General features: G+C 36.1%; 1 protein-coding gene across 2 annotated transcripts in view; it reads left to right on the top strand.

Moving 5' to 3' along the window:
- The window catches only part of ADGRB3 (adhesion G protein-coupled receptor B3), a 798,133-nt gene that overhangs the window by 642,564 nt on the left and 138,632 nt on the right, over positions 1-16,937 (top strand). For both annotated transcript variants that reach the window (XM_027093283.1, XM_027093293.1), the window contains 3 exons: positions 4,232-4,358; positions 5,955-6,058; positions 10,521-10,623. In XM_027093283.1, coding sequence (XP_026949084.1) covers positions 4,232-4,358; positions 5,955-6,058; positions 10,521-10,623 — 334 coding nt within the window. The remainder of the gene's footprint in view (positions 1-4,231; positions 4,359-5,954; positions 6,059-10,520; positions 10,624-16,937) is intronic.

Here is a 16,937-nt window from a genome sequence, read left to right as displayed (position 1 = left end):
GTAAGCTGGGATGAAGTGAGAGAGTGGCACAGACATATATACACTACCAAATGTAAAATAGATAGCTAGTGGGAAGCAGCAGCATAGCGCAGGATGATCAGCTCAGTGTTTTGTGAACACTTAGAAGGGTGGGATAGGGAGGGTGGGAGGGAGACACAAGAGGGAGGACATAAGGGGATATATGTATATGTATAGCTGGTTCACTTTGTTATACAGCAGAAACTAACACACCATTGTAAAGCAATTATACTCCAATAAAGATGTTAAAAAAATTTTTTAAGTTAAGAAAAGTTTGTTAAATAAAAAGAAAATCAACTATACTTTAAAATGAAGTAAAAATTAAATAAAAAATCGACCCTGAGATATAAACCTGCTAAAGTTTATAACTTATTCATGATAAATACTTTACACACTGATGTATTATGAAGTAGAATAGATGGTTTTATAAAAGAGTGATTTAAGTGGAATATTTAGTTGTATGGGTATTTCAAAAGGTAAAAGTTTGATTTCTTGAAACAGTTTTGAAATGTGTCACTATAAGTTTTCGCTATCAGTTTTTTCCTAAACAACTTTTCATTGGAGTGAATGGATAATCTTTTTCTTTAATCTTAAATGCTAGAGTATATAGTCACATGCTATATTATTTAACTCTCCCATGAGATCCAGACCCCAACAATGAACTCCGATCCAAAGAGGAATCATGTAGAGTCTTAGGAAATTGGGGAAAGGCCTCAAATAAATATTAAGGTGGGAAATAATAGATTTTGTGTCATATATTTTCACAGCATTCTGTCCTTGTGGGTATGTACTTTCAAATACTTGGGACAGGCAGACTCTTTTCTTCTTTTAGCCAGCCTAATAATAGGAAGAAGGAGAAGAGGTACAGATGACAGCTAAGAGCTAACATGGGTGAATGTAGGTGTAGCCAATGAAGAATGTGCTGCTTATATGAAATTTCTGCAGGCCTAGTTATTTTGAAAACTATTTGAAAAAAAAAATTAATGCCCAGAAAAGACACTATGAAAAAGAAATATGTGATTTTTCAGTAAAACGTGTGTATCATCATTTTGTGTTTGCTTCTGACATCCTCAGTCTGTTATTCTTATTATATCTTTAATGTTCATACATATTTCATTGTATTTGCTTGCCCCATTGATGACAAGCTAGACTTAATAACTAAGAATAATTCACAGATATACCACTAATCATGGCATGCAAATCTATGACATTAGAAGAATAATGTGACTGCTGGAATAGTCCACGTGCTTTAAAACCTTGTTCTGTGCAGACTGGGGAAGCTATTTTGCTTCACATTAGCTCTACCACACATCAGTTTGCTTTACAAGGTCTCCCTGAAATCAGTCAGACACATGTACCGTGCTTTCGAAGAATTTTGTACAGTAAGAATAGCTATGAAATGTGTGAAAATACAGGTGACATATACTATAGTTTTTGTAATAGTAGTGACATGTATGCTAGTGATTTTAAAAACTAATTTATAAGAGTTTTATCTGGTTTTAAAATATCAAGAGGTTTTATGAAACAATTTAAAATTTGGCATCAGATGGCATCACACTTATTACTCAGCTCTTGCAAGCAACCAAATATAGAAGTTGGAAGTTACCTCCTCACCTTTCAAAATGTTCACTCCTACTCATCTGATCATATTCTGGTGTTCTGCTATCAGATGCATTATTTTGTGTTTTATAACTTGCATTAAACTGGGGAGAGCACATCAAGCTGTACTCAGTCACTCATAATATTTTCCATTAGTTTCATCAGGTAAAGTCAACAAAGGGATAATAATTCCTAAGAAAGGTAAGGAGAAAAGTTATGTAAGCCTCAGGAAGGTACCCATCAAAAGGGGCCCAGTGAGATTAGAAACATTTCATGCTTGGGGGGGAAATGAAAGATTGAAACATGAAGACCAGTGTCACTTACTTCCCAGTTTTGCCTGGGGCTGGGCCAGGTCAGCACTGCAATCATTGTACAGAGCAGAGTAAATTGACCTACTTTTCTGAAGATGTCATATAAAATTTACATGATCTTCAGAGTCGAGCAACATTATATTGAACATAGACTTTACATCTGACAACCAAAGGTTAGTAATACTAACATTTTCTTGAGTAAACAAACTTTCATTACCTAGATATAAATATATCACTTTGTCTCATGAGGTCTTATTTGCAGTAAACTTTTTTCCTGGTAAGACTTTGAATTGGTTTATTGGTCATAGCCACATAATATGAAAAGTGTAGGTACTGGACTCCATCTTGAAAGCACAAATAGTGCATTAAAGTAAAGCTGTCATACAGGATTAATAATGCAAAGTTGTGTTTTAAAACATGTCAGATTTTCTTAAATGTATCTTTCTTCTTTAAACTTTAATCAGCTGAGATAAATGTTTTTTATTTGGCCTTAACTCTTTGTCACAAGACGATAAGAGACAGGCAGCCAATGAAATAAATTGAAGTGCTGCTCTGGTTAGGTAGAATTGGAATTTAATACTGTTGCAGTTGGTTGAGATATAACTGAAATATATATATATATATATATATATATATATATATATATATATATATATAATTTTGCATGGTTGTATGACATCATGAGAAAGAAAAGAGACCTACCAAATTTTTAATTGGCTAATACTTAAAAGTATTTGGGTGAACTTAGGTATAACGTTTTTGTACCTCTCCCCAAATATACTCTATTCCTTTTTAAAAGAAATTGTAATTAAGAGTATTTTGAGTCGTGCATATTAGTGATATCAAATCAATATTTAAATCAAATTAATGAATATTAAAAAGATATTGCATCTAAATCCCAAAAAGGGATAGTGTAAATTATACTCTACAGCTCAACTTGGAAGTCCAGCTGTCACAGTGAAACCTCTGTCATTGAAATAGCTCAGAAATAGACTGCATTCATATTTAACCCAATAGCTTTAGGCATTCAGAGATATGGAGTAGATGAAATAAAAAGTACCATATCAAAATTAACACCAAGCCATGTGTTATCCTTCTGGAGTTTTAGAGTGATTTTTAACATAGATAGTAATTGGGTTTGAAATTTAAGCACACACATACACACAGGTTTGCTACTTGGAGAGTTCCGTGCCTGGGGGAGGGGAGGTGACAATTGATGCATTCAGTATATAACACGTGTAATGATAATAAAGTTGATTGGTTGAACTCTATAGCTTTTTTTTTTTTTCTTTTCTTCCTCTTCCTGTAGAGTAGTTCAGCCGGGGGGTGGAAGGATTCTCCCCCATCTTCACCCCCCACTAAGAAGGCGTAGGTTGATACCATTTTTATTGTTCTGCTGGGGTGGGAAAGAAACCATATGCTTTAGAATTTTGAATGGCTACACCAAAGGGAAGATTGAAGCAGGCCCTCTTTCCCCATTCTTACCGGACTTTGAGGTGGGGTTATTCTTCTAAATGTTCTGGCAGTCTTGGGGTTAGCTTAATGCTTCCACCCCGGGGCAGAGAGGTGGGTGAGGGGAAGAAATGTCAAGGGCTTCAGAGGAGCTTGGGCTGAGTGAAGTGTGGAGTGGGAAGCTGATGTCTGAAACCCACCACTCCCCTGGATATCAGGCAAAGGCAATGAGAGTCGGAACCAGCTGATGCCGCTGCTGCTGCTTCCCATTTCCAGGGTGAAATTTTCACAGCAGCTAATTCTAAAGGGAGGAAAAATCCCTAACCAACAGAGAAGATTCTATATCACCCAACACAAGCTATCTAACCTTTTAGGCAGGCTTTTCAGAGAAATCCTCGGTTTAAAAGTCAGCGTTCACGATCCAAAAATACGGGACGGGAATCAGAGCTGGTATGCAATGTGAAAAGCCTCTTTACACTCTATGAGTGTTTGAAACGATCCGATGAGCATAGGAAGTGGCTGCCAACGCTCTGGCGGCTGCTCGTGCCGCCGCCGCCGCCGTTCCTCGCAGAGGGCTGGACAGAGCCAGTCCCGGTTTCAGCACCTCCGGCGCTGGACAGCTCTCTGCACGCCGTACCGCCGCCCGCCTGCTTTCTCCAAACACTCTCGCTTTGCATTACTGGAGATGCATCTAAATTACGTCCTGTTCAACAACAAGTAGATTTTTTTTTTTCCCCCTGTACGGGAATTACAGTAGACGATTCTCTCAATTAAATTGCATTTTCTTCATTACGGATTTGGCAGTCAGGCGTATTTATCCCGATCTCCCCCCCACCCCCCACCCTCTACAGGAACGAGTCTTTGGGAACCTGGTCCACCCAGGGATGTAAAACTGTGCTTACCGATGCATCCCATACGAAATGCTTATGTGATCGTCTCTCTACCTTCGCCATTTTGGCTCAGCAACCTAGAGAAATAGTAAGTAACAAAGGGAAAACACGGCTTTAATGCAAAGGCAGGGACATTGTGGAGAGTGTTTCTCCAGGGAACTGCATTTTAAATGGGGAAATGGAAAATGTTGCAGGGTGGCAAAATTGGGTTCGTCTCCTCCTTAGCTACAGTAGCTTGGTGAAATGAATTCTAGTTGGTGTGCTATAACTAAATTCTACTCAATTTTATGTCTTCTAACTTGAAATTTCTGCAGTATAGTTTTGAGGATGTACTCCAATCATATTGCTAATATGCTGCAAACTTTCAAATAAAAATACTTATCAGCTTAACCTTTATTTTAGAACTCTAAAGCTGTTCTGGGGAATTTGTGAGGTTACTGTTGGTAGTAGAATGAAGACCCCAGACACTATAGCCAAACACATTGCATATCTGCATTGGATATTTTCAGTACAGGTTTTCTGGGGTGTCCTTGGATATTTATTTTTTTTAATTAAATGAAATTTTTATGAAAGCAGAGACTGTCAGAAACTGTAAAATCATTCCTTAGAAGTATATAGGTTTGTAAAACTAGTTTCTGAAACAGACAGTTGTATAAACTGTCTGAAAGAAAAAATAACATCCTCATCAAATGTACTTTGAAAAATTATTTCAGAAATTGAAGTGGTGAAAAATAATTATTAAAAAAATGTGACTTTCTATCTAAATCTGGCCTAAATATGCATCACTCTTTTTCCTTATTTTGATAGCCAAAAATGTCTATAAAATTGATTGTGCATATCTAAGATTTGGAACACACTTGATCTTAAAGTGTATTTCTTTAAACTTCCAATACTAAAAATATGAAAAACAGCAGATTTTATTAGTTAGTACCATGTAAGTGTCTAAAGAAAGAAATCTCTTTGATCTTTATATATGTTTTAAAAGATATAAGACTTATTTTTCAAGGTCAAGTATTTAGAGACTAATATTGACATTGTGAAGATTATCTCTATATATTTTGTTCACAGAAAAAATATCACAAATATATTCTAAGGTCTTACACTTGAAATTTGATTTTCTTCTATATTCTTAGAGGCCAAGCTAGTGAAATTAAATGAGAGAATACTTGACTTAGAACAAAGTTGTCAAAAGTCAGAAAGTTTGAAAAATTTTCAATATCTAGGTACCAGATTCGGATAACATAATGGGAGGATCAAAGTAAATTTCAACAAAATACATTTTGTGAAATAACTGAACTGTAGTTAGTTGAAGAAAAATAAACATTGCTTCAAATTTCAACTAGATGAAATTTAACATGTTAATGTTGACCAAGTTGTAGCTTCAGTTATTTATTTTAGAAAGCTGTAAGTGGGTATATGCCACAATCAAGCATTGAAAACTCTTAAGGCCTTCATTACTTCACAGTGGGAGAGTAGCTAGAGTAGCTAGAATTAGTCATTTTAGAGGTTGAGAATATGTGAACAGAGTGGTTACTGGGTAATTATCTGGTTACTATAACAACTATATTGGCTATTTTTGAGTGTTAGGATAGTTTTGTTGAGTTTAGAAGTTATTTTAAGTTATTTTAAAAATTCTCTCTCTCTCTCTTTTTTTTTTTTTTTGCTTCTTTTGTTTAATTTACAGATCATGGAATCCTCTAGTACACCTTCAGTTACCCTAATTGTAGGCAGTGGCCTTTCTTGCTTGGCCTTGATCACCCTAGCTGTTGTCTATGCAGCATTATGGAGGTATGTAGTCAATTAATACACTAGAAATGGAATGTTCTGTTATTCAGAGTTAAATCAAGGAATATAATAACTATTATATGTCTCATGTTTTCTTAATTTACTGAAAGAAGTACTTTGAAAACAGGATTATAATTGCCGTGACTGAGCTATAATAAATGAGCTCAATAACACTAAATAAGTGTTTACTTAATTTTCTTGTCTGTATTTTCCTACAATGGGAAAGTAAACAAAACACACACACACACACACACACACACACACACACACACACTTTTCTTCCCAATTCAAATGATGGTAGCCTTCAACAAGTTGCTTACTCCAAACATGGTACTCTTAATACCCCAAGTTCAGTCTATGTGTTGTTTATATTTATCCCAACTGCTATTGAGCTTGAGAATTTAATGATACAGTCAAATTAATTTCTCTGTTATAGAAATATGGTCTCCAAATGCTTAAGTTTTAAACATATGCTTTCAGTGTGTCTCAATGTGTAAAGTCTTCTATAATATTAATGCATTAATATAATACCATAAAGCTTTAGAAAAGACTTCTCAGCTGAATGTTTCCACTAAGTCAGATTTTGACAAACTGATTTTAAAAAGTCATAAAAATACATAAACAAGGGGAAGTGATTGAAACATACTGTTCTATAATATGTGAAATTATATCTGTTTGACATTGTATGAAAATGTAGTAGTTCTCTAAGATTTGTTCTTGTTCTGTTAATGAGAATTAGACCTATGAAGTTTATTATGTCTACTGACATATTGATAACTACTATATAACTAAACTTCCCAATAAATTTTCAAATGTTAAACATTTTTATATCCATTTTGATTACTTTAAAATGGTCTAAAAACAGTTACCATATTAGCAAATAAATAATTATGTATTATTTCCTGAATATTTGAAATATTAAAATTGCAAAGGTAGCCAGGCCTAGTATTTTACTTATCTTTTACTGAGGATAGAAAACAATTTTGTTGAGGGCTTCCCTGGTGGCGCACTGGTTGAGAGTCCGCCTGCCAATACAGGGGATACAGGTTCGTGCCCCGGTCTGGGAAGATCCCACATGCCGCGGAGCGGCTAGGCCCATGAGCCACGGCCGCTGAGCCTGCGCGTCCGGAGCCTGTGCTCCGCAACGGGAGAGGCCACAACAGTGAGAGGCCCGCGTACCATAAAAAAAAAAAAAAAAAATTTCATTGAAAAATTAATTACAATTTAATAAGGAAAGATCATTTGATTTAACATCCTTTTTTTAAAAAAAATCATTGTTCTCCATTACATTTTTTACTCTTTTGAGGACAAAAATTAATTGTCCAGAATATTATATTGTCAAAGGTATTAAGATTTTCATGCTTCATACAAAAACAAAATATGTACACATTCTTGATCCATTGATACAGATACGTAACAGAGGTCCTGCCTTCCCATGCAGGGTAGTGAAATACCAAATGAGGGAATCTGATAATATATGGCCAGTCTCATGAAATGAAAGAAATGTTTTTTCTAGGCATGGCATTGTAGACAGTAGAATCCAGGGTTCAGGGCTCGGTCAAGCAGGCATTGTCCTGGTAATACAAGAGCAAGACAGACAAAGGCTGGGAAGAAGACTTTCTCTCCCACAATTGCCTGAATGGTATTTCTCAGGAAATGAGGCAGTGTTTATGGGCCAGGATACTAGGTAATAGTATCACAATTCATCAATGGCATCATAAGTCATACTCACTGAAGTATTCAGAACCAAGTTCCATTTCTCAGTACTTAGGGCTCAGCCACCAATTACACCTCTTCACGCCTCAATACATATGGCTAACTCTAGCACAAACACTGCTAGTATAAATGATATATAAAAGTTATCAAAGAAGTACAGGATTATTTAGTCTGTAGGGAAGTTTGCTGTAATCCAGAAAATCCAGGAAAATCACCTATTGCAATAGCTTTCTAGGAATTACCACCTGAAAGTGTCTATCCAAACTTGACATGAAACTGAGAAGTTTAGAAGACAGTACTAAGAAACAATATAAATTTGAATTCCTAACCGTTAGTGGCCATCAACTCATTGTCTACAGGTAGAAGAATTGAAGTAATATTAATAATTTGATAGAAGTTTCAAGATTCATAAACTATCAAGTGAATCTTGTAGCATGACGAATTCAATGCATTTTCTAAACATGAAATTTACCTAGTAACATTCCTGTATGATAATACTCATGTCAGGATCTTACTGCTTTTTTTTTTCTAATTAAAAGGTTTAGTTTTTTTTTTTTTTTTTTTTGCTTTTCTAATGATGTGTAAAATGTGTGAACATCAGAATTATTTTATATATAATATACCACTTTGAAATTTGCTGCTGTCTCATGTAGCTCATTAGAAATATTCATCAAAAAATGAATCCATTGTTACGTTCTCTCCATCTACAGATATGTTCTGTAGAATTACGTTATTACAACACAGAGCAACTGAGCATGTCCTTTTAATCCATGTATTGAAATGATGCATTCACAAATTTTGTTTAAAACATAAAACATATTTATGAAATGTTTTGAAAGTTGAGACATTTTATAGCAATTTTTAAGGCAATAATGTCACAATGTTAATGACAATGAAAACATCTAAAGACTCTTCAGGGTGGTCAGTCTAGGTCTTCATTACCGTGATTTTTCTATTTACTGAGCAAATGATATCAATGAAAGCCTTTCAGTAATGTCATCTGTGTACTTGTGCTGTCATGGAAGCCTTTAATATCACATAAAGGGTCAACTGTGTGCAGCCCTTAAACGTTTTAATGATACATCCCCAACCAAAAAAAAAGAAACAACTTAATCTTTGATGTTTTCAGCATCCCAGTGTGTGGTTTATTATATTTTTAGATACTGATGATGCAGGGAGAAGATTAAGCTACTCTTGAGGCCATTTTTTATTGAGGGTCCACCTAGGTTCATTCTATGTTTGTTCTGTGAAGAAAGGAAGATTCTTTTATATTAAAAATTTTCTTTGTATATTTTATTACTCTTGTTTTTGTTTTGCTTTCTTTTCTGAAACATGTGATGGAATGTAGGACCTCTGCCTAAATATTCCTCACAAACAGAGAGTAAGAACTTTGATAGATTTTTACCTTCCAAAGAGTGCCTCCAGATCTCTGGCACCCCCATGGAACACTGCACAGGGAAGCCCACACTGTGGGCTGTGGACAGTGAGTTCATGTTCTAACACAAATTGAACAGTCTCAAATACACAGCACGAACAAATATGTCTTTTTGTTACTGTCACTCAGTGATTTACCACAGGGTACAGTAAAGCAAGATAGCTGCTACCCTTTTAGGGTAAACACCTGGTAGAACATTTGATTCTGAGCAGTTTTCTCCATGGCTTACATTCTTTTTTTTTTAATTGCTTTACAATGGTGTGTCAGTTTCTGCTTTATAACAAAGCGAATCAGTTATACATCTACATATGTTCCCATATCTCTTCCCTCTTGCTTCTCCCTCCCTCCCACCCTCCCTATCCCCCCCGCCAAGGTGGTCACAAACCACCGAGCTGATCTCCCTGTGCTATGCAGCTGCTTCCCACTAGCTATCTATTTTACATTTGGTAGTGTATATATGTCCATGCCACTCTCTCACTTCGTCCCAGCTCACCCTTCCCCCTACCCACATCCTCAAGTCCATTCTCTAGTAGGTCTGTGTTTTTATTTCCATCTTAACCCTAGGCTTACATTCTTGATGTGCTTAAAAATTATATGACAGACTGTATATAAATACTTCTTCATACGGGTAAAATATGGCAGGCTCCAACTAATTTTCCAGCCTAATGATGAATTATCATTTGTGGATTGGATTAGATTTCAGCAGTAAAGATTCATTTTCTTTTTTCTTGTTTTGGAACAATTATTCAGGAAAAGAAAAACCTAAAGAGTAACAGCCTAACTATATAAAAATACTTGAGCGAGTGAAGTTGTGGGTGCAAATTGTTCATGGCTTCATGAGAGTAAAGGCATCTTCCTCGTAAATAAGGGGGATATTTCAGAATCTGTGTGGGGTTTTTCTTTTTGGTTTTCAGTTTCTACTGGTTGATGTAAATGATAATAATTAGCATATTACAGATACACAAATAGGAAGGTAATGATACTAACTGATACCATCCTAAGAAATTTTATACTTCTAGTAAAGACTGTTATGGTGATAACAGATGTGCAATTAAGCTTCTGTCAGAAGTGCCATGTTGTCCACACTAATGTCTAAAGAAAAATAAATTTAAGGTCTCTTGGATATTATATGTCACTATAAAATTGGGTCTCTAAGAATAATCTTCCTTAAAAACAACTTTTTAAATATTTTTTTCTCATGTAAAGGCTTCATGTTAGTGTCTTTTTCTGGATGAATTCCACCAATTTGCATAATAGAGAATTTCTCATCTTTCTGCTGAATTTTAAAGTTGGACACTTTCTCTCTCTGGCTAGGTACATACGCTCTGAGAGGTCCATAATTCTGATTAACTTCTGCCTGTCTATCATCTCATCCAACATCCTCATCCTGGTTGGACAGACTCAGACACATAATAAGGTATGACTGGTGATTATTCTGCTTCTCTTTCTGCGTTTATGTTGTGACATAAAGTTGGCTATTGATAATCTATATGTTTATTCTTGATAAAATAGGGAACTTCTGATGAAATTATTTTTAAAAATAAAAATATTTTATTTGTTTCTGAATAAAAGTATTGGTGATTCCAGTCAAGAAATACATTCCCTTGGCTTAATTTCTTGGGGATTGAGAGGCTGTTTATAATAGTAAACATATGTGTTTATTAAACATTATGTCAAAGCTCTATGAGTTCAAAGCCTTGGAACATCAAAAGCACAAATTTTAATTCATTATCCTAATTGTAATAGAATTTCCTGTGTTTTGATCTAATTTATTAACATACTGATTCCTAAAATTCAACTATAAATTGCTAACTAGTGTAACATAGCTGTTGAAAAATCCACCAAAAAACTTATTTTAGACAATAACCAAAGACAGTATTAGGAGGAAGTGACTCTAGATTTTATGCTTTTCAAAAAGTTTTATTAGGCAGAAAGTATTTTGATACTTAAACAGTTTTGTAGTTCTTTAACTGTGTAACACTTTCAGCAAATGTAAAATATATGACTTGAGTTGAATGACCATGTTTTTTGAGAAATGACTGTCAGTCTTTTTGCTAAATGACTCTGAAATACATACCAAGAAACCCATAATAGAAATCTTAAATTAACTTACCCCAACCTCAAAGGAATTCTGTTAAAAAATGCTTTGATGATGTTTGCTGGTCAGTTTGGGCCTGTTCTTTTCTTAATTTTTTTCCAAATACTAAAGTCAATAATTGAACTTCTTCCCTATAAGCTATCATTTTTAGAACATCCAATGCACTTTTCAGTAGGTGCTTTCGCTATATTAGGTATTTGTAAGACATGCATCAACATCAAAGATTATGGATAGTTTGTTTATTTTGCTAATTTACACTCCTAAGAATCTGATTCCTACCCAAAGAATACAATTTGGGGTCTAGAGAGGTCTGGGAAACTGCTTAGGTGATTCTGATGAAGATTTTATCTTGACCCATATTACCCTAGGACTGTGGGGAGGGGGTGGAGGGGGGATAAGCGGAAGGTCACTAACCATGAAGGACAAAAGCAAAAAAGGGAACACCAATAAGAGCCCAATAAGGAGCCTTGTGGAAGTAAAAAGCACTTTCACCTTTCACGTATCTGAATGTTTAGTTCTTTTCCCATTTCTTTCCTGTGTCTTCTTAAAAATAGGTGAGACAAAGTAAAGTCTATTAAAATATATTTCAGGGCCACCTTCTGACTATTTAACCTAAATTTAACAAGAAATTCATGGGAAAAAGAAAGTCAGAGGAAGAAAGGAGAAAGACCACAGTGAGGGAGATGCAGTTGGAATTGGGAGGGGAAAAAGAAGTGTGCAGAGTAACCAGCAGAGGGGAAATGGATGGGGGTAGGCGCAAGCAAGCTGGGAAGGGAAGGAAAGGGCTGGAGATGAAGGAGGGGAGACACCCCGTGAGCCCTGAGCAGTGAAGAATCCCTCATCTCACCCCTGTCCTTGCTGTTCACCTGGCAGGACCTCAGATCCCTTAGGAATGCTCCTTCACTTGTTCATAACTGGTCACAATTCTTTAACTGTTTGTCCTTGAACCTCCGTGCAAAGAAGAAGAGCTTTCCTCTGAAGTAGAAATCACTTACTGGGTCTGGGAACCAGAAAAATTCAAGCTAGAGTTAGCTTGAGCTGGTAGCTTGTTTTGTTTTGTTTTTTTCCACCAAAGTCTCCATGTCATTTTTTACCCTCCAAACACTCTTGAGTTATGTCCCTCATTAGAATATGGAAAACATCATTGTCTTCAGTAGGAAATATGCTTTTAAAACTGCTTTATGCTGTCTGGCAAAGTTTTTACAAGTTCTGAGCCAAATGGTCAAATAGAATTTTCCACAAGGTTTACCACATATTTTAGTGGTTGTTGTGTATTTCTGTTGGATCATTGCTGTTCAATAGAAATACACTCTAGGCCACAAATGCAAGCTATGTATGTAATAGTGACAGTTTGGTAGCCACATTAAAATAAGTAAAAATAAACAAGCAAAATCAATTTTAATAATATATTTAACTCAGTATATCCAAAAGATGACCATTTTAACATATAAGTAATATTTTTAAATGTTAATACAATGTTTTAAAGTTTTTTAAAATAAAGTCTTCAGAATCTGGTGTGTGTTTTATACTTATAATACATCACAGTTTGGGCCAAGCGCATTTCAAGTGCTCAGTGGCTACATGTACCAAGTGACTACCATGTTGTGTAGGTCTAAATGGCAATGATACTTAGAGACTAAAGAAGTTTTGAGAAATTACATTCTGCTTGCCCATTTTTGCTTTTCCATGTTCTCAATATCCTGTTTTTTTTTTTTAAATTAAAATGTCTGCTAGATATCTATGAATATTATGAGCATCAAAGGCAAGATAAGACAAGTCTAGTTTTACATTTCATTTCTGATTATGAAGCATGGCCGGCATGGGCTTGGTTTAAAAAAATAAAAGGTCAGTTTAGTTCTGTTTCTGCAGAATAGATTCTATATGGTTTTGGGATCCTGGTGGTTCTGTTCCAGATAGACTGTGCTGATTTCTGCTGCTACACTGTTGATGCGTGTGGGGAGGAGTGGGGGATAGGTGGTAGTGATGATAAAGAAAACGAAAAATTATTGTTTTTCTCTCATGCTACGTTAATTTTGCTTTACTAGCTCTGAGTAGATGATCTTGCAAGCCTAGGACAATCCACTATGGAGTGACTAGGAGAGAAAAATACAACACAGTAGGATTTTATTCTTAGTCTCTCTCAACAATATCAGGTTTCCAGAGGAAATAATCGTATATTTTATTACGATACATGTGCTGAATTCAATTAAATTGACCTCACTTCATTTTAAATATATGTGAAATAGCAGTATGTGAAAAGCCATACCTGCTTCACTGTTGGGAGGATTAATGATGTCTCAAAAAAAAAAAAAGAGAGAGAAAAAAATATGAAAATGTATTATCCGTATAAACTCATGATCTGTATAAACTCCAGGACAGTATTTTAAAAAGGTAAAATATTATCAGTGGGTACAGTATATTTTTTAGGGTGTGTGTAGGATCCCTTCGCTGCTGTGGACATTTTGTAATTGATCAAATTCCTATCTTTGATTTCCCTGGTAAATTTTGATTGATGCTTTACCATTCCCCACTTGGAAAAATGGAAGCATCTGAGAGGGCTTCTTTTTTTTATATCTATAAATTTATTTATTTATTTTTGGCTGTGTTGGGACTTCATTTCTGTGCGAGGGCTTTCTCTAGTTGCGGCGAGCAGGGGCCACTCTTCACGGCGGTGCGCGGGCCTCTCACTGTCGCAGCCTTCTCTTGTTGCGGAGAACAGGCTCCAGACGCGCAGGCTCAGTAGCTGTGGCGCACGGGCTTAGTTGCTCCGCGGCATGTGGGATCTTCCCAGACCAGGGCTCGAGCCCGTGTCCCCTCCATTGGCAGACAGATTGAGAGGGCTTCTTGAGGAATAGGTTCTTTGGTACTGCCTCTGAGAGTTGTCATGGCTAGTTTGTGTGAAAACTGGTATTTGATACTGAAGTCCAGAATGGTTTTGAAGTGTCAGACTGGGATCTTTCTCCAAATTGCTTGTTGAAATATAATTGATTCAATTATCTCACTACTGAGTATCTCTGCTTTCTTTTGAGTTGGGATAGAAACAAGCTGAAATGACCCATTGTTTAAAATATGATGTATTCAAATCTTTGAACTATAGATTCAATTGCTGGTAGCAGAGAAAGGAATCAAATGCATTTCTTCTATCTCTTCTTAAAATGCAGTTATAAAATGTAATTATAACTGACTTCATTATATTTCAAGCTATCTTATAAAATTTCATTGCCCTTTGATTTCTCTGTGTATTTCAAATTTCAACCACGATGTTCCTTTATCACTTGAATGTTGTTTATTTTTAGAATTTCCTTTGTACCTTAAAGTATGCAAATGGTTTTTGTTGAGCCATATATTCAGAGAATAGTTTTCTTAATCACAAAAATATATATTTACCTTCTTCTAAAACACTTTGAGATGATTTATCATATTAACCATTTTATAACATTCTTTTTAACTGATGGAAGTCAAATTTGGTAAAACAGTTGGATTTTTTTTTTTTTTTTTTTTTGGTTAGATAATGGTGGACACCCAAGAAGATTCTGAGAGAGAACTTCTCCCTATAACCTTACTACCAGGTTATAATGAAAGGAAGCCAAGTCTAGATTCAATCAGACAGTGTGATATTTATTAGATAAACATTTATTAGCAAATCAAGAGCAAAACCTGTTCTGTAAACTCAATGAAACTATAGGTCTCTGTCATTTTAGATATTTTGACCATGACCACACCTTGTATGCAACATTCTCTTCAGGTGAACATAGCAATACTCTAGAGGCAGACTTCTGTGCCTTCAATCAGCATCTTTCAATCAGAAATTCTCCTAATCGAGTGTCTGAGTACAGAATGATTGGGGGTAAAACTATGGGCCTCATTTCTATGAAGTACAGGATATAAGCTTCAATGGAATCGTCCATGCAGTCTATTTAGACTAAGAAGTGTTTAACTATATTAGCTCATCTACATATCTTTCAACGCCTTTGTTTTCACCAAGGGAACCCATAATAATTGACTAGACACTAGTTCATCAATAAAGATCAATCTCCTCTAGTCAGTTTGATAATAATTGAAGTGTTGATTGTGGATACATCTACCTAAACCCAAAGACTTTCAGTTGACCCTGCAAGACTCTGGGGTATGACCCTTTCAAATACAATGCCAGCTGACTGCCTTGTTCTGTGCATTCCTGGACAGTTCCTAGGATTAAAGATTAAACTAACTGGCACATATATATCAATAGTATCATACTGAGAATACCAAAGTGTTATAAAATAAATTATAGACATCCTGAATAGACATCCTTATTTTGAAAAAGAATAACTAAATGTGAGAGGGCAAAGTTAGACCCTAACTTTAGTCCCAGGAGACCTACAAGACCTAGCAAAAGTCCTCATTGACAGATCAAGGAAGCTTCCCAAATTATTTCAGATGTGCAGACATTTCCTTATCACTCTTCAGAAAGAATTTCTCTTATAATTCTTTATGTATGGACCACTGAATTACATAATAGGCCTGTGTCTTTTCATTCAGTCTTGCAAAAAATATAAAAACTCTGTGTTGGAGCACTTTTTAAAAGTCACATAATCTACAAAGTTTGCTTACTACATCCGGCGCTTATTTATCCTTTATCAAGTGTTGTTATGTTTTTTGGTTTTTTTTATTATTATTATTTATTTATTTATTTTTGGCTGTGTTCGGTCTTCATTTCTGTGCGAGGGCTTTCTCTAGTTGCGGCAAGTGGGGGCCACTCTTCATCGCGGTGCGCGGGCCTCTCACTATCGCGGCCTCTCTTGTTGCGGGCACAGGCTCCAGATGCGCAGGCTCAGTAGCTGTGGCTCACGGACCTAGTTGCTCCACGGCATGTGGGATCCTCCCAGACCAGGGCTCGAACCCGTGTCCCCTGCATTGGCAGGCAGATTCTCAACCGCTGCGCCACCAGGGAAGCCCCATGTTGTTATGTTTTTTGTTATGTAGTTTGCCTAGAGATAATCAGTAAAGATAGGCCAAACTAGAAGGCTGTGGTTATTCTAATGGAAGATGTTTTTGTGCTGTCAGAATTGTGGGGTTTTTTTAAATAAAATCTTGAATTTTTATACTTTAATTAGGTGAAGAACTCTCTAATTCACTTATTTCTCCCATGACTTTCTTTTGCGAGAGACTGAGATTCTCCGCACATTTATCAATACTTCCATGTCTGGCCTCTGAATCTATACGTGTTCGGTTTCTGAGGAGGAATACTGAGTATGTGCTTTCAGCCACCCAGTCTGTCCATTCTGATACCACCTGAAACCGTCTGCTCTTCTCTTGAGGGTCAGGCTCTCCAGGCTTCCCTGGAGACATCCATCTCTCGGTGGTGAAGGTGAAGAGCAGGCATTTTAAGCCAGAGAGACCCAAGCATCCTACATCTCCTGCTTCCTAGCTGTGTGATCCCGAGCGTGATACTCAGCCTCCCTGGACCTCAGCTTCCTCTCAGTATCTCCCTTACAGTGTTGCTGTCAAGGTTACATGAGAGTATATATGAAGCACCTTGTAAGCACTCCTTAAACAGTTCTTGTGATCATGGTGATGGTGATGATGGTGATGACTCACGGATATACATCTGATTCTGAATTTCTCTTCTGAGCTTCAGATTTCCTCGTGTC

The sequence above is a fragment of the Aethalodelphis obliquidens genome, unplaced genomic scaffold (assembly GCF_003676395.1).
Source record: "Aethalodelphis obliquidens isolate GAN/ISIS:26980383/991018 unplaced genomic scaffold, ASM367639v1 scaffold3, whole genome shotgun sequence".
In the NCBI taxonomy this organism is placed as follows: Eukaryota; Metazoa; Chordata; class Mammalia; order Artiodactyla; family Delphinidae; genus Aethalodelphis; species Aethalodelphis obliquidens.
This window is presented reverse-complemented; position numbering and strand designations above follow the sequence as displayed.